Source organism: Jaculus jaculus, chromosome X (assembly GCF_020740685.1).
Source record: "Jaculus jaculus isolate mJacJac1 chromosome X, mJacJac1.mat.Y.cur, whole genome shotgun sequence".
NCBI classification, from domain to species: domain Eukaryota; kingdom Metazoa; phylum Chordata; class Mammalia; order Rodentia; family Dipodidae; genus Jaculus; species Jaculus jaculus.
Window position 1 is genome coordinate 36,828,902 of NC_059125.1, and position 21,148 is coordinate 36,850,049.

General features: G+C 33.9%; 1 protein-coding gene and 1 pseudogene across 1 annotated transcript in view; one reads left to right on the forward strand and one right to left on the reverse strand.

Annotated features, from left to right (window-relative positions):
• The window catches only part of Cfap47 (cilia and flagella associated protein 47), a 290,704-nt gene that overhangs the window by 38,128 nt on the left and 231,428 nt on the right, over window positions 1–21,148 (forward strand). Inside the window, exons 19-22 of the mRNA XM_045140870.1 lie at window positions 674–751; window positions 6,379–6,523; window positions 13,405–13,499; window positions 19,726–19,867. Coding sequence (XP_044996805.1) covers window positions 674–751; window positions 6,379–6,523; window positions 13,405–13,499; window positions 19,726–19,867 — 460 coding nt within the window. The remainder of the gene's footprint in view (window positions 1–673; window positions 752–6,378; window positions 6,524–13,404; window positions 13,500–19,725; window positions 19,868–21,148) is intronic.
• Window positions 6,738–6,941, reverse strand: LOC123457028 (annotated as a pseudogene).

Here is a 21,148-nt window from a genome sequence, read left to right on the forward strand (position 1 = left end):
ACGATACTACTTTTTGCCTCTGAGATTTTTTTCTTTAAAAAATTATAGATGCATATAATCTGCAGCACTTATTTCTCAGTTTAGTATCTTAATATACTCAAAGCAATTTAGTCTTCTGGCAGGCAACAATTCAAGATTAGCTGCTGTTACATCCAAGCATTGTTATCTCAAAAGATAGACATAATATTTTCTACTTCAAAGCATCAATTTTATACACTTTGAAATTAAAATTATCAAAGGAGATTATATATATGTATGTATTTGACAAATACATCATTTTCAGTGATTTCAATAATTATTATTGTTATTGTGACTATTAGCATATTTCTATGGAAAGATATATCACTTATTCTCTTGTATTTTTTCATTTTTGTATAATCTATTGTGATTGAATAAATGTAAATGTAGCACAGAGTGGTAATGTTTCATGATCAAATATATATTACTCTGAAATCAAATTCAGCAGCCATTTAAATTCCCATGGAGGACTCTTCCATGTAGTAGCAACTATGCCCAAGGAGAAAAATGATACTGACAGAATAAACATTTACATATACATTTGTTTCTCTTAAGTAAATGATAAAGCAGTTTGTAAATGTCATATATTTCTTCATCAATATGTAATTATGTTTTAATATGATTTCCACCAACTTTCATATTTCTCCTAAATAAGGTTGCTATTCACCATGCTAATATGATAGACCTTAGGATTGGGGGATCTGTTGAGATTGCTGATATTGAAATCAATCCCGTGAGTATGCTACCTATTTGTGTGCTTAATTTATGAGTGTGGTAAAATATATATAGTAATTATATATGTATATTTGGGAAAGAGAAAGAGGCAGGGAGAGAGAAGGAGGAGAGAGGGAGAGTATGGGCACGCCAGAGCCTCTAGCCACTGCAAACAAATTCCAGACACTTGTGCATCTGGCTTTACGTGGGTACTGGGGAATCAAACCTAAGTATTTTAGCTTCACAGGCAAGTAAGTACCTTAACTGCTAAGCCATCTCTCCAGCATATATATATATGCACACCATATATATATTTTTTAATGTAAGTGATGGAGTGGAATATTGAGCTTTTTTTAAAGAATTCACCACTAAACAGTGCTAATAAAAATCATCTGTAGACTTCATTATGTCCCTATTCATGATAAGAGATAATCATTTGCTTGTAGTGAAACTATAACTACATATGTATAAACTACCTTATATTACATTAGTGTAATTTATCTAGTTTTTGAGTTTTATTTGTAAACATGAAGTGTTTGTATCTTTGGTAAGTTACTAGTAATTGAATATTACATTTCACATTTTCACCTAGTTGTGTTGAACTACATTGTATTTGTTGCCACAGCAGCATACAGTTCTTTGTGTAGATATACATTAATTTGTGTACTCATTGCATTATCATTCCAGACAGATATTTCTAGTTTTTATTTATACAAACACAATTACTGTGACCATTCACAGGCATATTTTCTGAGGTACAAAGGCTTTCTGAGACAGTATTTATGTACCTCAGCCTTTACAAGATCATTTTAAAATTTCATGGTACATTTCTGTTTATCCACAGTACATTTTTTCATAGGTTATATTAACTGATATAAATTTTTGCTTATCTAATGTGTATAACATAGAAATTTGCAGTTGTGCTGACTTCCATTTTCTGGACTGTAGTTACATTTATTTTAAAATACTTGTCTATACATAAATAAAATTGTTATAAAATTCATTGAGTATACATACAAACACATACAGACACAAACACAAACATCCTTATTTTGGACCAGTGTCTCAAATATATGATCTGGTTCATCTCCCCAAATTAATTTTGTTTAGTTCTTCAAATCAATCCTTCAAATGCCTCTACTGTGACATTTATTAACATCCTCTACTGTGGGTGCTTCTCAATCATATTAACTACAATATTATTTTTTGATCACCTGACTTTTTATTTTTGTTCTTTTAATTGTCCCTTAGCATCTGATACCATTTGGTTTAACTATGAATATTGGTTACTGAAAAGATCACCTGGTTGCCCTACTACTTGTTATTACTCTAATAACATCATCACAGTTTTATGGTCTGGGTTTATTTTGTAATTTTCTAGCCTTTCTGCTGTTAATTGATATAGGCATTATAAATCTAGGCAGACTAACAAACGCATACTAAGTAAATTACTCAAGACTATGGCAATTATTGGAAATTAAATCCTGCAATATCTAAAGTATCATATTCCTGTACCGAAGAATCATTTCTTAAATGACAATATTGAGACTTTTATAAACAACCCAAAGTTCTATTTATTTGTACAACACTCATTCTACTTTACATATTTATTACTTTTAAGTTTAACACTTCCAATTTTTTTAAAAAAATTAGTTATTTGCAATCAGAGAGAAATAGAAGAGAAAGAAACAAAAAATAATGGGCACTCCAGGGCCTTGACTCACTGCAAATGAACTCCAGATGCATGTGTTACTTTATGCATCTGGCTTTATGTGGGTACTGGGGAATAAAACCTAGGCAGTAAGGCTTTATAGGCAAGAACGTTAACCATTTATCTATCTCTCCAACGCAAGTTTATACTTTCATACCTGTACATATTGTTTGTTGTTTCTTTTAATAATAATTTTATTTATTTGCAAGGTGGGGGGAGAGAGAGGGTGTGTATCATACCTGTATGTTTAATATATTTTGGTGTTGTTCCCGTAATTACCTTCTCATACTCCATCTCCACCTCTAAAACCCTTCTTTTCAAGTAACCACCTTCCTACTTTTATGTGTGTTTAAAATTTTATTTGCAAGCAGAGAGATATAGAGAAAAGAGAGACAGAGAGATTGGGTGCTCCAGGGCCTCCAGCCACTGCACATGAACTCAAGGTGCATGTGCTGCTTTGTGCATCTGGCTACTGGGGAATAGAACCCTGGTCATTAGGGTTTGCAGGCAAGTGTCTTAACTGCTGAGCCACCTCTCCAACCATTTTTATTTTATTTGAGAGAAAGAGAGAGAGAGAGAGAGAGAGAGAGAGAGAGAGAGAGAGAGAGAGGAAGAGAGAGAGAGAATGATCATACCAGGGCCTTTAGTTACTAGTAAGTGTGGCCCCTTGTGCTCATGTGTGATATTGCACACTTGCATCACTGTGTGTCTAGCTTTTATGGGACCTGGAGATTCAAACACGAATTTGTAGGCTTTGTAGGCAAGCGCCTTAACCTATAAGCTATCTCTCCAGCCCTCCAGCATTTTTTTTTAATCTAGTGAGTTAAGAGTTGTTTGCATGCATATAGATAGGAGGTTATTTGCTGGAGTGGGGACAAATTACCAGTGTCTTTACAACTGAAGAACATGACTCCCCTTTTCCAAGAAACTGTTAGGTATTTTTGAGCAACTTTGAGAAGAGTGGGGCCTTATACCCTTCTGCATCCCTGATGAAATGTTGGCAGGCTCAATCTTCTTCATGAAACTATAGATAGTGTGAGTTCATGAGTGTAATGGTCATGTTGTATTTAGAAGACACCATTCCATAGCCTTCTTATTCATCCTCCTGCTTTTATATTCGTTCTTCTCTGACTTTTGCAAGATTTCAAGAGGGATAAATATACAATAGTTATTCTTGGCAATTTTGCTATATAATTGCATCTCTGTATTAACCTTTACTGTCTATATTAACCTTTGCCCATTGAAGGAAGAAACTTCTGTGATTGAGGCTGAGAGCTGTACTAATTTATAAGAACAAATATAAACATTTTGAAGGTAGCTTGACAACTTGTTCACTTATCAGAGGTCCTCTCCTAGGGCTTCTGTTATTACCCATGGGCTTTTGACATGTTTTATAGTCGTAGGTATGAAATCCCTCCTGTGAGGTGGCCCTGAGATCTAATCAGAAAGCCATTGTTTCCTACCATAACAGTCATGCACTAGTGGGAACATCTTGCTTGTCACGTCAGTTGTGGAGCATGCAGGATCTGTACTTGGTTAGGATGGTTGATAGCTTTTCTCTCTCAGAAGCTTGCATGCAACCTCTGGGATTATGAAAACTATCTTAGTAGGTAAGATGTTTGAAGTTCAATTCCAGCTTAATTTCTGTAAGTCCTGAAACAAAACATGTGTGGTGTCTTGACCAACAGGTACTTATCTATTTTTTGTGGGGCAAAAAAAGAACAGTGGCAATAGTTTTCTTTTAAGGCTTTTACCTCCCTGATGAACAACTCGTTGGGAGGTATCACTTCCCTTTCACTGGAATTTTCAATTATTTACCTGTGACTTATTAGAGCAGTTTTATCCATCCACATAGGAAACTTCTATTCAAACCCTTTTCAAAATCATGTTTTAAATTAGCTTACCAAGTTTCCATGTAGGTTGATCATATTTCCTGAGTTTTGGCTAATCCTATTACCACCTTCATCTCTCTCCCATTCTCTCACTCCTGTTCTTGCTAAAATCTTTCCCTCCAACTATTTCCCCCTCTGCTTTCATATTAAATGACTTCAAAGATTGAAGCTTTTACTACTCAGTTTGGACATGCTAAAGTCACATCGGACATGCTTTACATGTTATTTGAAAATTTAATAATTCATAACACTTTACATTTATGTATGTTTATATATACTTTTATCATTTTAGATTTACCTGTTGTTGTTTTTTTTAATTACTTGGGGCTGAAGAGATTGCTCAGGGGATAAGGTATTTGTTTGTGAAACTTAAAGTCCCAGATTTGATTCCCCAGTACCCACATAAGCCAGATGTACAAGGTAGTACATGCATTTGAAGTTCATTTAAAGTGGAGGCCCTAGCACACTCATTCATTCATTCTCTCTCTCTTTCTTTCTCTCTTTCTCTCCAATAAATAAAGAAATAAAATATTTAAAAAATGTACTAGCCCAGGTGTGATAGAGTATGACTGAAATTCTAGCACTGAGGAGACTGAGTCAGAAGGAGCACAAAGTTGAAACAAGTCTTAGCTACATAGCAAAGACCTGCTTAAGTAATAACAATAATATAGTGTTTAAAAATACATGAAGGATATCTATAGCAAGAGTTAATATATTGATTATGCATATTAATTCCAGTTAGAAAATTTTATCTAAATGATCATATAATCAAGGAGTGCAGAGATTGAAATTTTTACATTTAGAAGACAATGAGTATTTGTTATTTATTTTGAATTCTACAAATTATATACTATACATACATACATATAACTGAGTTGATATTATAAACAAAATAAATAGTATTGAATTGACTATAACATAGTGTTTTCCTAATATTAAGGAAAAAAAACACTATTGCTTCAATCTCCTTTTGATATCCTATGTAGTTTTTTTGTTAAGTAATTGATAGTTATTAAATCTATGTAACTAACTTACAGAGGTTTGGACTTTAGTCATATGCTTAGAATATGAGCTAGAGTTTAGATATATCAGCATTCCACACGTACATGCACACACATTCATATATAGGGTAGGCATAAGGTGTGTACAAAAGATATGAAAATGAATCCCACTCATTAAGAGACTGAAATATATAAATAAAATATGTGATATCACAATGTATGTAAGTATAAGGAACATAAGTCATACTGAGCACCATGTGATTAATTATGCTTTTTCTAAGGGTGGTTTTATTTATCTATACTTTGATCAGACAACTACTTTTTAGAGAAGGGTCTTCTTAACAGAAGAAGCAGCATGAATAAGTCACAGAAAGGTAAGATATCAAGTGTTGGTTTGACACGCTAACTCACAAAGCTAGCAGATAGATTAAGTACTAGTTAGAGTAGAGCTGGTTAAGATAGAAATATAAAATAAGAAAGGGGATCTTAAGCAACTTTATAAAAACTAGGCATGGTATTGCACACCTTTTAATCCCAGCATCGGGAGGCTAAGGTAGGAGGATTACTTTGAGTTTGAGGATAGCCTGGGCTACCGAGTAAGTTCCAGGTTAGCCTATGGTAGATGGTGACCCTATGTCAGATGGTGACCCTACATGAAGAATGACAAAAAAAGAAAAGAAAAAGAAACTTTATGAGCCCTAGTAATGAGCTTGGAGAGAATAAGATTTAAGAGAGGTGAGAAGTTTCTCAATTACATCAATTGAAACAGTTATGAGGAAAGAACTTGAAAAAATAAAAATCTAGAAAGTAAATGAAAATTGACTACTTACTGTTGCATATAGTTAGAGTAAGAGAAGCAGGTGAGGATGAGGGATAGAAGAATGGATTCTGGTAATTGATTATATATGGAAAATGAATAATGACTGAGTTTTGTAGAGTTCTGGTTTGTAGTAATTTTAATTGATAAATATAAAATATAACTTTGAATAAATGTTTTTCATAAATATTCTACTCTCTAATTATTATTTCTTTTAAATTTTAGAATGTATTCACTTTCAGTGGCACTTATGTTGGCACTACTTCAGTTTTTCCATTTGTAATAAAAAACAAAGGCGTAACACGTGCCAAAGTGGAGTTCAATCTAATAGACTTTCCATTTTTTACAATTCATGCAAAGGATAAATCAGGTATCTATTTTATACTATAGTGGTATTATTGTAAAGCAAAATAATTTTCACCTGTTTAAATATGATTATTAAAAACATAAGAAAATAGCAATTATTCTTATATACTTTAATTATTACCAATGCTCACTTTTTTGCTACATAATTCATCATGATTTTATATTTACAAGTATGTCAATTGTAATATTAGAACTTTTTTTTGAGGTAGGGTTTCACTCTAGTCTAGGCTAACCTGGAATTTACTATGTAGTCTCAGGGTAGCCTCAAATTCATGGCAGTCCTCCTTTCTCTGCTTCCCGAGTGCTGGGATTTAAGTCATAGAACTTTTTTTTAGTTATTCATTCTGTAGAGGTTGTATCAGATATTAAACTGATAAGAACAGATACTACACTTGATCTTAGCCAAAAGGCCGAAAAGCGAAATAGAACTTTAAAAATATTCTAATAGTATGTATTTCCTAACATTCATGTTTTTAATTAATTTGACAATTTATTTTGCTCATACTCAGCTCTCAGTAAATTTTTTCTTCCCACTCCCCCTTCTCTCTTTCACTGAATTCCATCTATCAAACTAGTTCTTCTTCTATTTTGATGACTTTTTATGTTTTAGTTTTTATGCCTTCAATATGCATTTCAACATGTTTATGAGCTCAATATGGTGGAGGTATTATGGATCTAATGATAGCTATTATGGGATCAAGTGATATATATGACCATATTTATTAATTTAATATAGTAAATATGTGTTATATATAAGTATATGCTATAACTGAAAAAATAGTTTTAAGAAGTCATTTTCAGTTCTCTGTTCATATGTTTACTTATATAATAGGAATCTTTAAACTTAAAGAAATATTCACTTTTATGAGTACACTTCAGCTCCAAATAAGGCTCATGAGTCAAAGCTGACATAAATCTGCTTTTATAAAGAAAGAAAATATTATTAAATTATAGACATATCTGTGTATATATGATTGATTTCATACTGTAATGGCAGAATTAGTTGTGATAGAAATCATGTCTCACAAAACAGAAAATATTTGTTATTTGAGTCCTTGCCTAAAAAAAACTTTCCCTTCCATTGGCTTAGTAATTTCTTTTTCAGTGAACATTCATTGAATTTCAATTATGGTATAAATGTGATACCTTGACTCTATGAAGATAACAAATATATATCTTTAAGACGTGAATAGTAACTGTATCAGTTAGAATGTTGGCAGGAAAGAAATGACTCATTCAGAGAGTTTAACTAAATACAGTTTAATAAAGAAATTAGGTGCTGGAGAGATCTCTTCGTGGTTAAGATACTTGTCTGCAAAGCCAAAGAACCCAGTATGATTCCCCAGTACCCATGTAAGCCAGAAGCAAAAGGTGGCAAATGCGTCTGGAGTTTGTTGCAGTGGCTAGAGGTCCTGGAGCACCCATTCTCTCTCTCTCTCCCAGTACTCACATGAGAGAAAGAGAGAGAGAGAGAGAGAGAGAGAGAGAGAGAGAGAGATTATATATATCCTCTTTTCCTTTCTATAAATAAATATATAACTATATAAAAAATTAAAAAGAAATTGTATATAGAGATCAGGGCAGGATTATAGAAACCAAGAAAGGATGCAAGGTACTCTCACTTTCCCTGAATGACCACGATAAAAGACAGCATTGGAGTTTAGTGAGAGATGAAACAATGGATGAGGAAGCAAAATATAACCGTAATAGCTATAAAGGAATGAAGCTATTGCCAGCATGTCAGCCTAGCGAATAAGTAGATAAGTAGATGAACTTTCTCTCATGTAATAATTTTGCTAGTGCTTATTATGATAGAACTCAATGATGCCCATATGCCAAATAATCCTGGTTCATTTCATCTGTGGAAATCAGGATCTACTATATTCATAAAGATTAACACTAAACTAGGTGACAAATGATGACCACCATAATGGCATTTATCTATTAATAATTATTAATACTATTATCTATGTCTGGGATAGATGAAGAACCAGGTTATTACCATTTAGAATAAAAGATACTTTAAGATGAATCTTTGAATGATAATAAAAGACATGTACTGGGGAAAACTTAGAAAAGGGTATGTAGTCAGAAAATATTTCATGCAGAAGTTAGTATCTATGATACATCTTAGTGAAGAGGGGATAAGATGAGAGATTTAGGTGAAGGAATAGGAGTACAATGTAAGAACTGAGTTAATGTGGTTGTATATATCCAGGACATAGAGAAACAGGATTGGAGAGCTGGTGGGACCCATGTTATGTAGGGCCTTTTATGGATTTTTATCTTAGATGTTACACAGTGGCACTATTAAAGTGCTGGTACCCAGGAAATGGCATGATTAGAATTTTGTTTTACTAATTTTCATTTTGGAGTAGAGTTGAGAAGGTACTGGGGTAAAGCTGGCATTGTGGCCACCACATGCATAAGAAATATTTAGGGATCTAGACTCAGACAATGCTTCTGACAAGAGGAAGAAAGTGAGTACAAATGCACAGTGCTGAGAAATTAGAAATGCTATGACAATGACAACATATATGTGGTTATTAAGAAAGATAAAACTTATTGGCACTTCGGATTTTTTGACTCAAAGAGATAAGTGGCATAGTCAATAGTATGCAAAATTGCAGTCATTATTAGGCAGTGATGCTGTGTTTGAGGAACCCACATAGTTTTCCAGGAAAAGGTTATAGTAGCCAGTTGAATATATATGTGAAATATATATCCATTTGTTAAAATATGTATATTGAATTTTTTAACCATTTGCCACTTTTCTGTGTGCTCATATATACTGTTAATATACTGTCATGCATCTTGTTCAATTAAACATCCACTCAGTAATTCTTCTGGTTTCAGGCCAAGTGCCTTGCTTAGTATAGTTGTCTTCACTCTAATTCAGCAACCCATGTACACAACATTGTCTTTTAAAATGATTTTACCTATCTCCTATATCCTATATCCTGATACGTGATCTACATTTTATCCTATGTCCTATATCCTATATCTTATATCCTGATACGTGATCTACATTTTAATAAACCAAAAATACAATCACACCTCTCCACTTCTAAAACTTTTCTTGTTTCCTATAACCAGTACCAGTGTTCCTCAGCAGCGAGCTATGGAAATAGTATAGAAGTGTCCTAATTTTATTTTAATAACTTAATAATAAAGTGGTTTCTTGAAATGTTCTGGGAATTTATTATATAATTATAAATAATTTACCTGGTACATGCTTTTCTTTCACAACTTACTGATTCGCAACATGATGCAGGGTTGATGGAATGAAATAAAATGAAAGACATCTTGAGATAACTTTAGGCATGACTTAACCTTGTCTTTCTAGTTCTTATTACAGACATATAGGTTGTCTGCTGGAAACATATTATATTATATTATGAAATTTTGGTCAGCTCTACTAAATTTCTATTTTCCTAGGTTGATTAATCCTATTTTCTATATGCTTCTTGTGATCTCCTCTTTTTATTTTATTTATTTATGGGGGGGGGCAAGGCAGATAGAGAAAGAGATACTGGGCCCACCAGGGCCTCTAGCTGCCACAAATTAAATCCAGTTGCATGTGCCACCTTGTGCATCTGGCTTATTTGGGTCTTGGGATTCTTGGGCCCTTTGATTTTGCAGTTAAACACTTTAACCACTAAGCCAACTCTCCAGCCCAGTCTCCTCTTTTATAAACTAGTTTGAACCTCCTGAGTCCTATTAATCATTATTCCCATTTATACTCCTGTTAAGCTGGTGAAATAAATTTTCATAACCTCTGATGCTTAGGAAATTTTGTACATTTTAGTATAGCATTAATCAAATTCTGCTTTGTATCATAGGAAGCTGTGTCTGTATTTGTTACCCTAACAGAATATAACCTTCATGAAGTCAAAATCTCTATTAATATTTTCATTTTTTCCCAGAGCTGTATATTATAGTGTTTGTACATAATTAGTATGAAGGTATAATTATGGGAAGAAACACATTTTTAGAGTAGCAGCAAATATTGTTTCATGCTATCTTGTGTAATTATATTTCATTAGCAATATGGTCATGTTTAATTTAAATTTGCTTACGAATATTGGTTTATCTTTATTATTATATTTCCCATATTCTAGAAATTATTTATACTAGATGGAAATTCTTTGCTATATAATACTTTTTCTCATATGAAAAAATGCTAGTATTAGTACATATTCAATAGATTATTTTGTTCAGTGGTTTGTCTGTTGCATAACTGTTTATGTCTATTGCATAACTGTTTATAGAAACATACTATCTTTATTCTTGGAGCACTATTCAAAAGCTTAAAGTACAAAGTCTCTTCTGAGACTAAAGCAATCTCTTAGTTATGAATCTCTATAAAAAATTACATACTTCCAACACTCAGTGTCAAGGAGTACACATTCCCAACTCAAAGAGGAAGAATAGGGATATAGAAAAGCAAGACTGGACCAAAACAAAACCAAACCCCAGCAGATCAAACAGCAAATTCTATATCTCCATGTCTTGCATCCAAAAGGCATGATGAAATTGTCGGCAATAGTTTGACCTCATAGAAAGATTCTTTGAACTCCTCAATCCTTCCTTTAGTCATGCCTATAAAATCAGTACCACATGAACAACACTTATAAGTTCTGCTGTCAACTTGAGATGGAATTTGATCCCCTTCCAACTCACATATAGTGGCTTCTGTAAGACTTAGTTGCTAAATCTGTGAAAACAATATCCTGGGCAACAGTTTCAAGCAGGGAACCCCTTTTGTCACATATTTCTTTTAGCCTATTTCCTTTCAAAATAATTTGTATACTTATAGAGTTTTCCATGTGGGAGGTCTTATCCTCAGGGTATCTTTCCTATTGTCCCAGTAAAAAGTAGATTTTTATTTAATGGTGTTAATTTCTTTAACAATTATAGCTGCACCATTATGCTCATTGTAAGAAGATTCAAATGTGTTCCATTTCTTACCAAATGGCATATTTTTCATACCTTTTTTACTCTGCTTGCCATTATCTTTCATGGTGTACTTGAATAAGAGAAGTTAACCAACAGAAGCCAAACCACAACCAAAATACTGGGTTGAGTTGAAACTTCCTCTGCTAAATAAACTAATCTAGTACCTTTAATTCAAGTTCATTCAAGTTATCAGGACATAGGTAGGCTACAATCAGTTTCTCTGACATGATATCACATAAATGACTACTAGCCCATTTCCTGATAAATCCTTGTTCCCCTCTGAAACCTGATGAACTGAGCTTCCACTGCCCATATTTATTTTAACAGTTTGATCTTCTAAACTCCGAAGAGAAGCCCATTAAGCTCTGTTTACAGTATTGTAGGGCTTCTCTAGGCCAAAGTTCTAAACACTTTCCCATTTCTCCCACAAACCAATTCCAAAAGCTTAGGAATGACATGATCAGTTTTATTGTAGCCATGGTTTCACTTCTTGACACCAATTTTATGTATTGTTACTTTACTTTCTCACTGATAGGAAGTAGAAGCAACTCAATGGAGGAAATGTTTTGGCTTATCTTTTGAGGATATAATGAGGATGCAATTCATTATGTTGTGCAAGGCATGGAAAGCTAGATGGTTACATTGCAGACAGAATAAGAAATAGTTTGGAAGTGGGATCAGGGTATTAAACCTCAAGGCCTGCCCCTGGTGACCCACTTCATATATTAATAGTCCACCTTCTAAAGTTCCATAACTTTCCCAAACAATGTCACCACTCTAGGGACCAAGTATTTACACACACGAGCCTGATGGGGAACTTTACATTCAAACCACAGCAATAATTGAGGTAATAGGCATACTTTTGTGATTCTATATAATATGAAAGACTAGCTGAGTCTTTCCTGTTTCCTATTCACTGAAAAATATATTTCTTAATTTTTCTTGAAACTATGACTCATTAAGTTTCTGGATATCTTTCCTTTTTGCTTTCTACTTTCATTTGAACATGGCTATGTGCTATATTTATTGAAATTTAAATAGGTTTTAATTGATTCTTCTTTTTTATTGAGAACATACTTTGTATGACTACATCATGTGTTGGTACCATCCTTTCCCTTGTTTCTGCCCCCATTCTGCTGGAGGCCTTCCTCAGTGAGGTTGCTGGTATTCCCCACTGGATTGTGGGTTATGCCTTGTGAGAGCAGCAATCAGATATTAGGGGAAATGCCACTGGGTATGATGTTTCAACCTATGGCTCTTATACAATCTTTCTGATCCCTTTTCCACAAAAGTCCCTGAGCCATGATGGATCTTTTGTAAATTTCATAACTCTATGTTTTAAAATTATTATTTATTTATTTGCAAGAAGAAAGAGATTGAGATGAGATGAGATGACATGAGACAGAGAGGGGGGGGGGAGGGAGGGAGAGAGAGAATAGACATGCCAAGGCCTCTAGCTGCTGTAAACAAACTCCAGATACATGTGCTACTTCATGCATCTGGCTTTATGCGGGCACTGGGGACTTGAATCCCCATCATTAGACTTTGCAGGCAAGAGTCTTAACTGCTGAGACATCTCTAATTCTGTGTTTTCACAGAAGTATTATCTTCCTGGTTGTAGTGTGACTCATTTATAGCAGACACATATAGTGGGCCAATAATGCTATTGTCCTTGTATACTCTGTAGCAAATTTAAGGTATAATATGTTATCCAGAAAAGAAATATTCAGTGTTGCATTTAAGAAACTAGATATTAAAAAGTGATTGTTTACCTAAAATTTTATGCAATCTTAGCCATATATTTTAATAACTACTTGTTGATATGTTAATGAGAGTTTTCAAAGTTCTCATTTTCACATTAAATAAAGGCTTAGATATATACATATATCTGTATCTGCTTTGTTTTATGTATATTTTCTTTCTTAGATGAATCTACAAATACTGAAGTTCCTTATGTATATGTTGTAGAAGTAGAAGAAAGCACATCTATGGATTGTGTCATGACATTTTCTCCTATAGAAGTAAGTGCATATTTTTATTACACATAGGAGTGGTAATGGGACTTCAAATAATTCAGATGAAAATCTTTGTCAAATATCACCTAATTTCTGCTTGTCATCAGTCTTTATTTAATGGTTGTCTGTATATCACTTTTAATTCAGTAAAGTAAACAGAAGTATTATCTTCCTGGTTGTAGTGTGACTCATTTATAGCAGACACATATAGTGGGCCAATAATGCTATTGTCCTTGTATACTCTGTAGCAAATTTAAGGTATAATATGTTATCCAGAAAAGAAATATTTAACCTAAAAAAATCACTTATTTTCAAGTGATCATGTGCTTTGTAATTATGTTTTAGATAATATTCTTTTTTAAAAAACTATTCTGTTTATTTATTTAAGAAAGTGACAGAGAGAGAGAAAGGGAGAGAATGGGCATGCCAGGGCTTCCAGGCTCTGCAAATAGACTCCAGATGCATGCACTACCTTGTGCATCTGGCTTATGTGTGTCCTCAGGAATTGAACCTGAGTCCTTTGGCTTTGCAGGCAAGTGTCTTAACTTCTAAGTCACTAAACAATGTCTACAGCCTGAAAATATTTTTAATATACTTTGAATCACTATCTAAAATTCACAAAAATATTCTATAAAATGTTTAAATATTATAAAATATTAAAATGGTTTTTCTATGATATTACCATATTTTGTATCATGCCCTTGATGTTCAGTAATTTTTTTTAAAAATAAGAAAGCAATTAAAATCTAAGAAAACCTTTTACTGAATGTACCTATGATAAAGGTGTACCAATGGTTAAGTTAAAGGAGTGACTTGTGGTTTACCTTTTATTTCATAATTTCTGAACTAAAAGTGATAAAATAAGATGTTCTCTCAATTAATCTTCTTTATGATAGATTATAATATTCATATATCAAGGTTTCAAAAATTAGCAGCCAGATTGGTGTATATTACTGCTAGTAGGTATAGAAAGGGGTTAAATAAAAGTAATAGTATTGGACTATGTTTGCTAATGTATTTTTAGTTATGATACTTTTACTAACATTGGAATTCATTATAGAATAGTGAGAGCAGATAGTTAGCTTTCTGGAGGAAAATTAGAGAGATTGAGGAAATATTCAGATGTTAAAAAATAAAAAAAAAATTACCTTTGTCACTCTTAAGTATATATAAGTACAAGTTAAGGTCTGTTTTAGTATCCATGATTGGCATGGGTTGATATTAGCCATAAGTTCATCCTTGTGTCTATTCTGGGTTTTGGATAAACACACTGGAATAAGTAATAAAATCTACTTTTTTTTAATCAAAACAACTTAAAATCCTATTATATTCTATAAAAATTAGTTATTCATATATATGCTAAACTTCTTTCCAAGGATTTATTATAAGGTCATTATTTGCTAACATTAATAAAGTAAGTACATATATCTATTAGATATATCCAGTTTGGTGAGTTTACCAAGAAAGGATATAGCATCTTTAACTTTAAAGGTCATATTATTGATCTTGAGCCTACACTAGGTTGAAAAATATTTTCAAGTTGGTTGTACATGCCTATAATTCATCACTCAGAAGCCTGAACATATACTTTAAGTAGAAATATTGCATATATTTGCATCTATATTTCAGTAAAATATTTTTCAATATGTCAAATGTTTTCATTATACTCTAATACTTATTCAAATAGAAAACATAATTAATAAGGGATTTTTTGAAGTATTTGCAAAAATATCACTTTGTTAAGTTTCACAGTGATGTATTATTTCACAAAAGTTACCCTTTCATACCACTGTAGCAGTTACCTTCATGTTACTGAGACAAAATATCCAACCAGAAGCAGTTTATGGAGGAAAGGGTTTATCTTAGCTTATAGTTTCAAGGGTGAGTTTCATCATGGTATGGCAGAAAAGGCAGCCAAGGTATCATATCTTGTCATTGGCAGCAGTGAGGAAGGAGTCTCAGAGTCACTTAGCTTTCAACATCTAGTAGATATGGAGTAATAAACCTCAAGACCCACACCAGTGACTCACCTCTTCAATCAAGGCTTTACTATCTGGGAATATACTAGGAAGCTTAATCAAAAAGCAATGAAGTGGTCTGGAGGATGCCTTAGTGAAGCCTAAGGACTTATGTTCAACTTACCAGATCCCATATAAGCTAGATGCACAAGGTGTTGTATGTGCAAGGTCACACATGCACACAAGGTGGCACACACATCTGGAGTTTGATTCCAGTAGCTAGATTCCCTAGCATGCCAATTCCTCCCCCCACCAATCTCTCTCTCTATCTCTTGCTTTCTCATAAAAAGGCCAGTCTGTTGGGCTTGCCTCCGAAAACAAAGATGAAGCTATTGGGGATATTTTACATTCAAACTACCACATAAAAAAAAAACCAAGTATTTTTTTTATTTTTATTAATATTGAATTATAAACATTTTGTCTGTTTCCTGTTACATTTTTTTGAGGAAAGCCCAACAGGCTGGCCTTTCTTATAAGAGAGAGAGAGGGAGAGAGGGAGGGAGGGAAGGAGGGAGAGAATTGGCATGCCAGGACCTCTAGCCATTGCCACTGAACTCAAGATCCATGTGCTCCTTTGTGTGCATGTGCAGAATTGCATCCATGTGTCACTCAGCATCTGTCTTACATGGGATCTGATGAGTCAGACATGCATTCTTAGTCTTCGCAGGCAAGCACATTAATTACTAAGCTATCTCTCCAGCCCTCCTTTTATGTTTTTTTTTTTAATTGAGGACTTTAATAACTGAACATATTATAGATTGGTCATATCCAATAAAGTTATACTCATGTCTCTTCTCCCCTTTCCCCATTCCACTAAGGTCTCTCTTCATTGGGGTTATCAGTAATCACTGTAGGGTCATGAGTATACCAGTTTCTGTGGGTTCATGAGTATACCAGTTTCTGTGGGGAAAAATGTTTCAGAGTATACCTTACTGTGCTGTGCCTCTTGCATTCATGCCACTACCTCTCCCAGAATATTCTGTGAGCCTTGGAGGACATGTTACAAGCTTCCGTTACTGTTGAATCTTAGCAGCCTCTGATTTTGAATGGGCTCAGATTCTAGTGCAATGACCCTGAGGGTGGATCTCAGCCTAGCAGTGAGAACAGCACTCATACTTAACCCACCACTTCCTCCATAATGTTTCCTGGGGCTCAGAAGATGTGATAGAGATTGCATATTGTGCTAAGCAGTTCACTTACTTTTCCAGTTTGACTTCTTCCCTTCCAATTTGTTTCTCTTTGTTTCTTTTTTTTAAAATATATTTCTATTTATTTGAGAGAAAGAGTGAGCGAGAATGGGCACACCAGGGCCTCCAGTCACTTCAAACAAGCTGCAGATGCATGTGCCCCCTGTGCATCTGGCTTATGTGGGTCCTGGGGAATTGAACCTGGGTCCTTTGGCTTTTCAGGCAAATGCCTTAACTGCTAAGCTATTTCTCCAGTCCTTCAGTCCTTCCCTTTATTTCTTGCTCTAGTAAGCAATAAGCTTGAACTAAGATGTCAAGTACGATATTAGAAAACAGTGGTGAGATAAACCACCTGTGTCTTGTTCCAGAATTTAGTGAGAAAGATTCAGGTTTCCTCCATTTTCATGTGGTACGGCTTTTGGGTGTATTGTATATAGCCCCTATTATATCATAAACATTTAGTACAAATAGACTACTAAGAATTGAAGTGAATATATTGATTTATCTGGATAATTACCAACATTACCATGAACATCAGAAATTCCTGTGTGAATACTGAAGTTTTGCTCTATGTTAAAGCTTTCCCATAATAGCACCTTTCTACTCCTATCATCTTGACTTTTAGAAGTCAGTAGACCCAACAGTCAAGACTCAATGTTCTTTAGTTATTGGAAGTCATTGTATCATGATGGGTAGTTTTTTGGTTACTTAATCTATGTTTTCTTTTCTTTTTTTTCCTGAGACTCATTTCCTTCATCAAATTGTTCTTATTAGGAACATGCTTAGTTCATGAGGTATACTTGCTTTTGTTTGTGTTTTGACTAGTAAATAGCCTTTGCTTTTGGATCTTGGTGTGTATCCATTCTGGTATGATTTTATTTAGGTAATTTGTTTAAAATGCTTGCTTCTTTGAATTTTGAATTATGTGAATTTTCCATTTTTTTGAAAATATTTGGCTATAAAATACACACAGTTTACTGTATCAAAAAGTTCTGCACCAGCAGATTCAAGTATCAACAGATAAATATATTTGAGAAAATTTGTATCTGTCTTTAACATGTACATATCTTTAAAAAATATTTACTTCCAAGGAGCAATGGGGGAGAGAGGGGAAGTAGAGAAAGAAAGAGAGAGAGAGAGAGAATATGAATCAATGGGTACACATCAGGGCTTTTATCCACTCCAAATGAACTCCAGATGCATGTACTACTTTGTGTATCTGGCTTTATGGGACTCCTAGAGAATTGAACCTAGGTCATTAGGCTTTGCAGGCAAGCGCCTTAACTGCTGAACCATCTTTCCAGGCCCATCTTAACTTCTTGTCACATTCACTAAGCAGTGCTATAACACACACACACACACACACACACACACACACACACACTCTTTGAAATTAGGTATCATAAGTAGTCTATATTCAAAGTATATATTAGGATGTGCTGTGTATAGAGGTCATATAAAAATAGTTTATCACTTTAATAAGGGACTGGAATATCCATTTTCCCATTTTTGTTTCCAAGCAGGGAAGGGAGAAAGCACAAGGACAGTCTTAGAACTAATGTCACATGGATAACAAAGATGGCTGTCACTAATGTTTCATTTAATAGACATTGATTTATCTTAATAGCAAATGGATAGAGGGACTGAAGAATAAATAATAGGAAATACTGGAAGGAATAGGATAAAACGAAGTTTCAGTTGTATGAGATATGAAACCAAGTTATACTTACAATAGCAAATGATTATGAAATGTATTTCTTATTGTCTATTTACATGTACTACTTCAGAAATAGATTATCACAGATATGAGCTGTGGGGAAGTGTTTATTAAAACAAAACATTCTGCTTTATTATGTGCTCCTATAATTGTGTTATGAGAACAAACATTTTACATAAGAATCCATGGCACGAAATATAATTGGTATGAGTATGGCCAAATAAAGTAAAATAAAAACAAAATGAAAGCTCAATATGTTGCATAGCAGAGTCAAAATGATACAGGAATTTGTGGTCTTGGTTGGTCTTTAACCTAGGACTTGGCTTGTCAGACTGTAACAGTCCCACACAACTTTCATTGAATCAGTAGCCTTACAGGGTCTTGTCTTATGAATCAATCTAAAGAATGAAACCCACAGAGCAATAAAGGTAAAGTTTAGAAATATTTCATTATGCAGCTTAATTGAAGGAAAGACAGTGAAGCTCCTATGTAACATGAAATGTACTGAGTGGGAAATCTCACTGGTGATTGGGATTCTTTTTTTTTTTTTTTTTTTTTTGTATACAAAGGGGAACTCCTTTAGGGAAGAAAATATCTAGAGATGGATTCTCAGAATTAAGGAAAAAGACATTTATGAAGGGAACTAATTTAAAGGAGAAAAATTATAAGGAAAACCAGATTCTCCCTCATAGGATCAAGGATATTTCTCATCTTTGGTTACTTTTAGCTTACTTTTGCAGCTCTGTTACCCCAAAACTGTCTCAATATAAATGACTGAAATAAAGCATCCCCTTTTGTGTGGTGGAACTTTTCATTTAAAAAAATATGAGGTGACCATGGACCTTGTTTTTCAAGCACAGCAGAGATGTCTCAAGCTATTCAAATAGAGTTGTAATTTTTAATGGCAAAACTCAAAAATAGAGCTCATGTGAGCTGAAGTCCTAGAGATTCAATGGGTACTTCCTCTCATGTGAATCCTATGAGGCATACACCAAATGGCTTGAGGATAAGTCTGTGGGTGCCTACACTTTACCCAAGTATTAGATACTTCTTCTTTGATTTGATGTGATATAGCTGCTTCACTCATTGATTTGGCATATTTGTTTAAATCAAGGGTCTGATTTTCCTCTACATTTGATATATCTCTGTCCTTTATTCCTGAGTTGACCTGTTCTTAGATGGTAAAAACTTTATGTAATAAATATACTATTTATCAATTTATGTCTCATAGTTGTTGCTGGCTAAATGTTGGATATATGTATATATATATATATATATGTCTGTGTATGTATGTATGTTTTGTCCTATAGGTTGCAACATATGACTTTGACTTTCAAGTTCAAATAAATACCTTTAAAGCTTCAGAACTCTACAGTGAATATCTGTCACAGAAAAAACCATTGACATCAAAAACTACACCACTTATTTCACCATGTCATGTTCAAGCTACTGGTATGCAATATGAAACATTTAATTGACATTGAAGGCTAAAGATTAACACTTAAGTATAAAAGGTTAAAAAAATCAGAGTATTATATTCATTGTCCAATTATAGAAATGATGTAAAATAAAATCATGACAAGATACTTTTGGGTGTCACTAAATTTGTGAGTCTATGAGATTAGTTTCACAGATACATCCATCTATAAGTGACTTTGCTAGAAAATAGGAAAGAAAAAAATTAAAAATAGACCAAATTACTACTACAGAGGAGGTTTTAAAATTAAGTTTAAATTTAATTTACTTAATTAAAATGAAGTAAAAGTTAAATGAAAAGTAGCAGTATTTTTTAGGAAATGTATTTACTTCAAAGGGATGGGTTACTAAATGACTAACTTTTACATGCAAAGATGATATAGCATATTAAAATTTTTAGAAACTTGTTGGATATTTATGTACTCATATTCTTCGAATATTAAAGAATAAAACTGATATACTTCACAAAGCATACTTTTGACAAGATTTTGGGTTTTTATTGTATATTTTTTTGTATACAATATATATTGACTTTGAGCCTTGGACGGTGTGAGATGTTTCAGTGTTGGACACTAGTCCATCCCTTCTTCTCAGCACTATGTTGCCTTTTGGGTCATCCTAGTCGTCATCCCCATCTGAAAACAGAAGCTTCTCTAACCAGAAGTGAGATTAGCATTAATACGTGAATATGAACATTAAGTTTAGTGCTTTCAGGTCAATTTGCTGAGAGTAATATATCTATTTATACAGACGCGAGTAGGATTTATAATCCTAAGGCTCATGACCTCTCCTGCCATAGGATTTTGATTAGGTTTTCAGTACCAGGCATGTATTCTCTCCCATAGAATGGGCCTTCAGTCCAATAAGAGAACAGTTGGTTTCCCCCAAAGCAGACATGCCACTATTGCACTCGTTCAGTCATTTGGCCTGTCTGGCCAAACTTGAGGCTTCCAGTGTCCACTGTTTTCACCATTGATGACTTCTGTCTCCCATAAGCCTGCATATAGTGCAGCTTTTTCCAGCTTTTAGTTGGCTGGGCTACAGGGAGAAGGTTTTGTACTCAGCACCAGCTTGATTTCTCAATAACTTTGCCGCTCAGGTATGTGAAGACATCTGCAATAGGTTCTTACCATCTCTTTGTCATGAGGAACCATGGGCCTTGGCAATAGCCGATAATGTTTTGGAGGCAACAGGGACCTCCTTGGCCATCAACTCACTGGAAGGTATCCCATTCCTGGCACTGAAAATTTTCTAGTA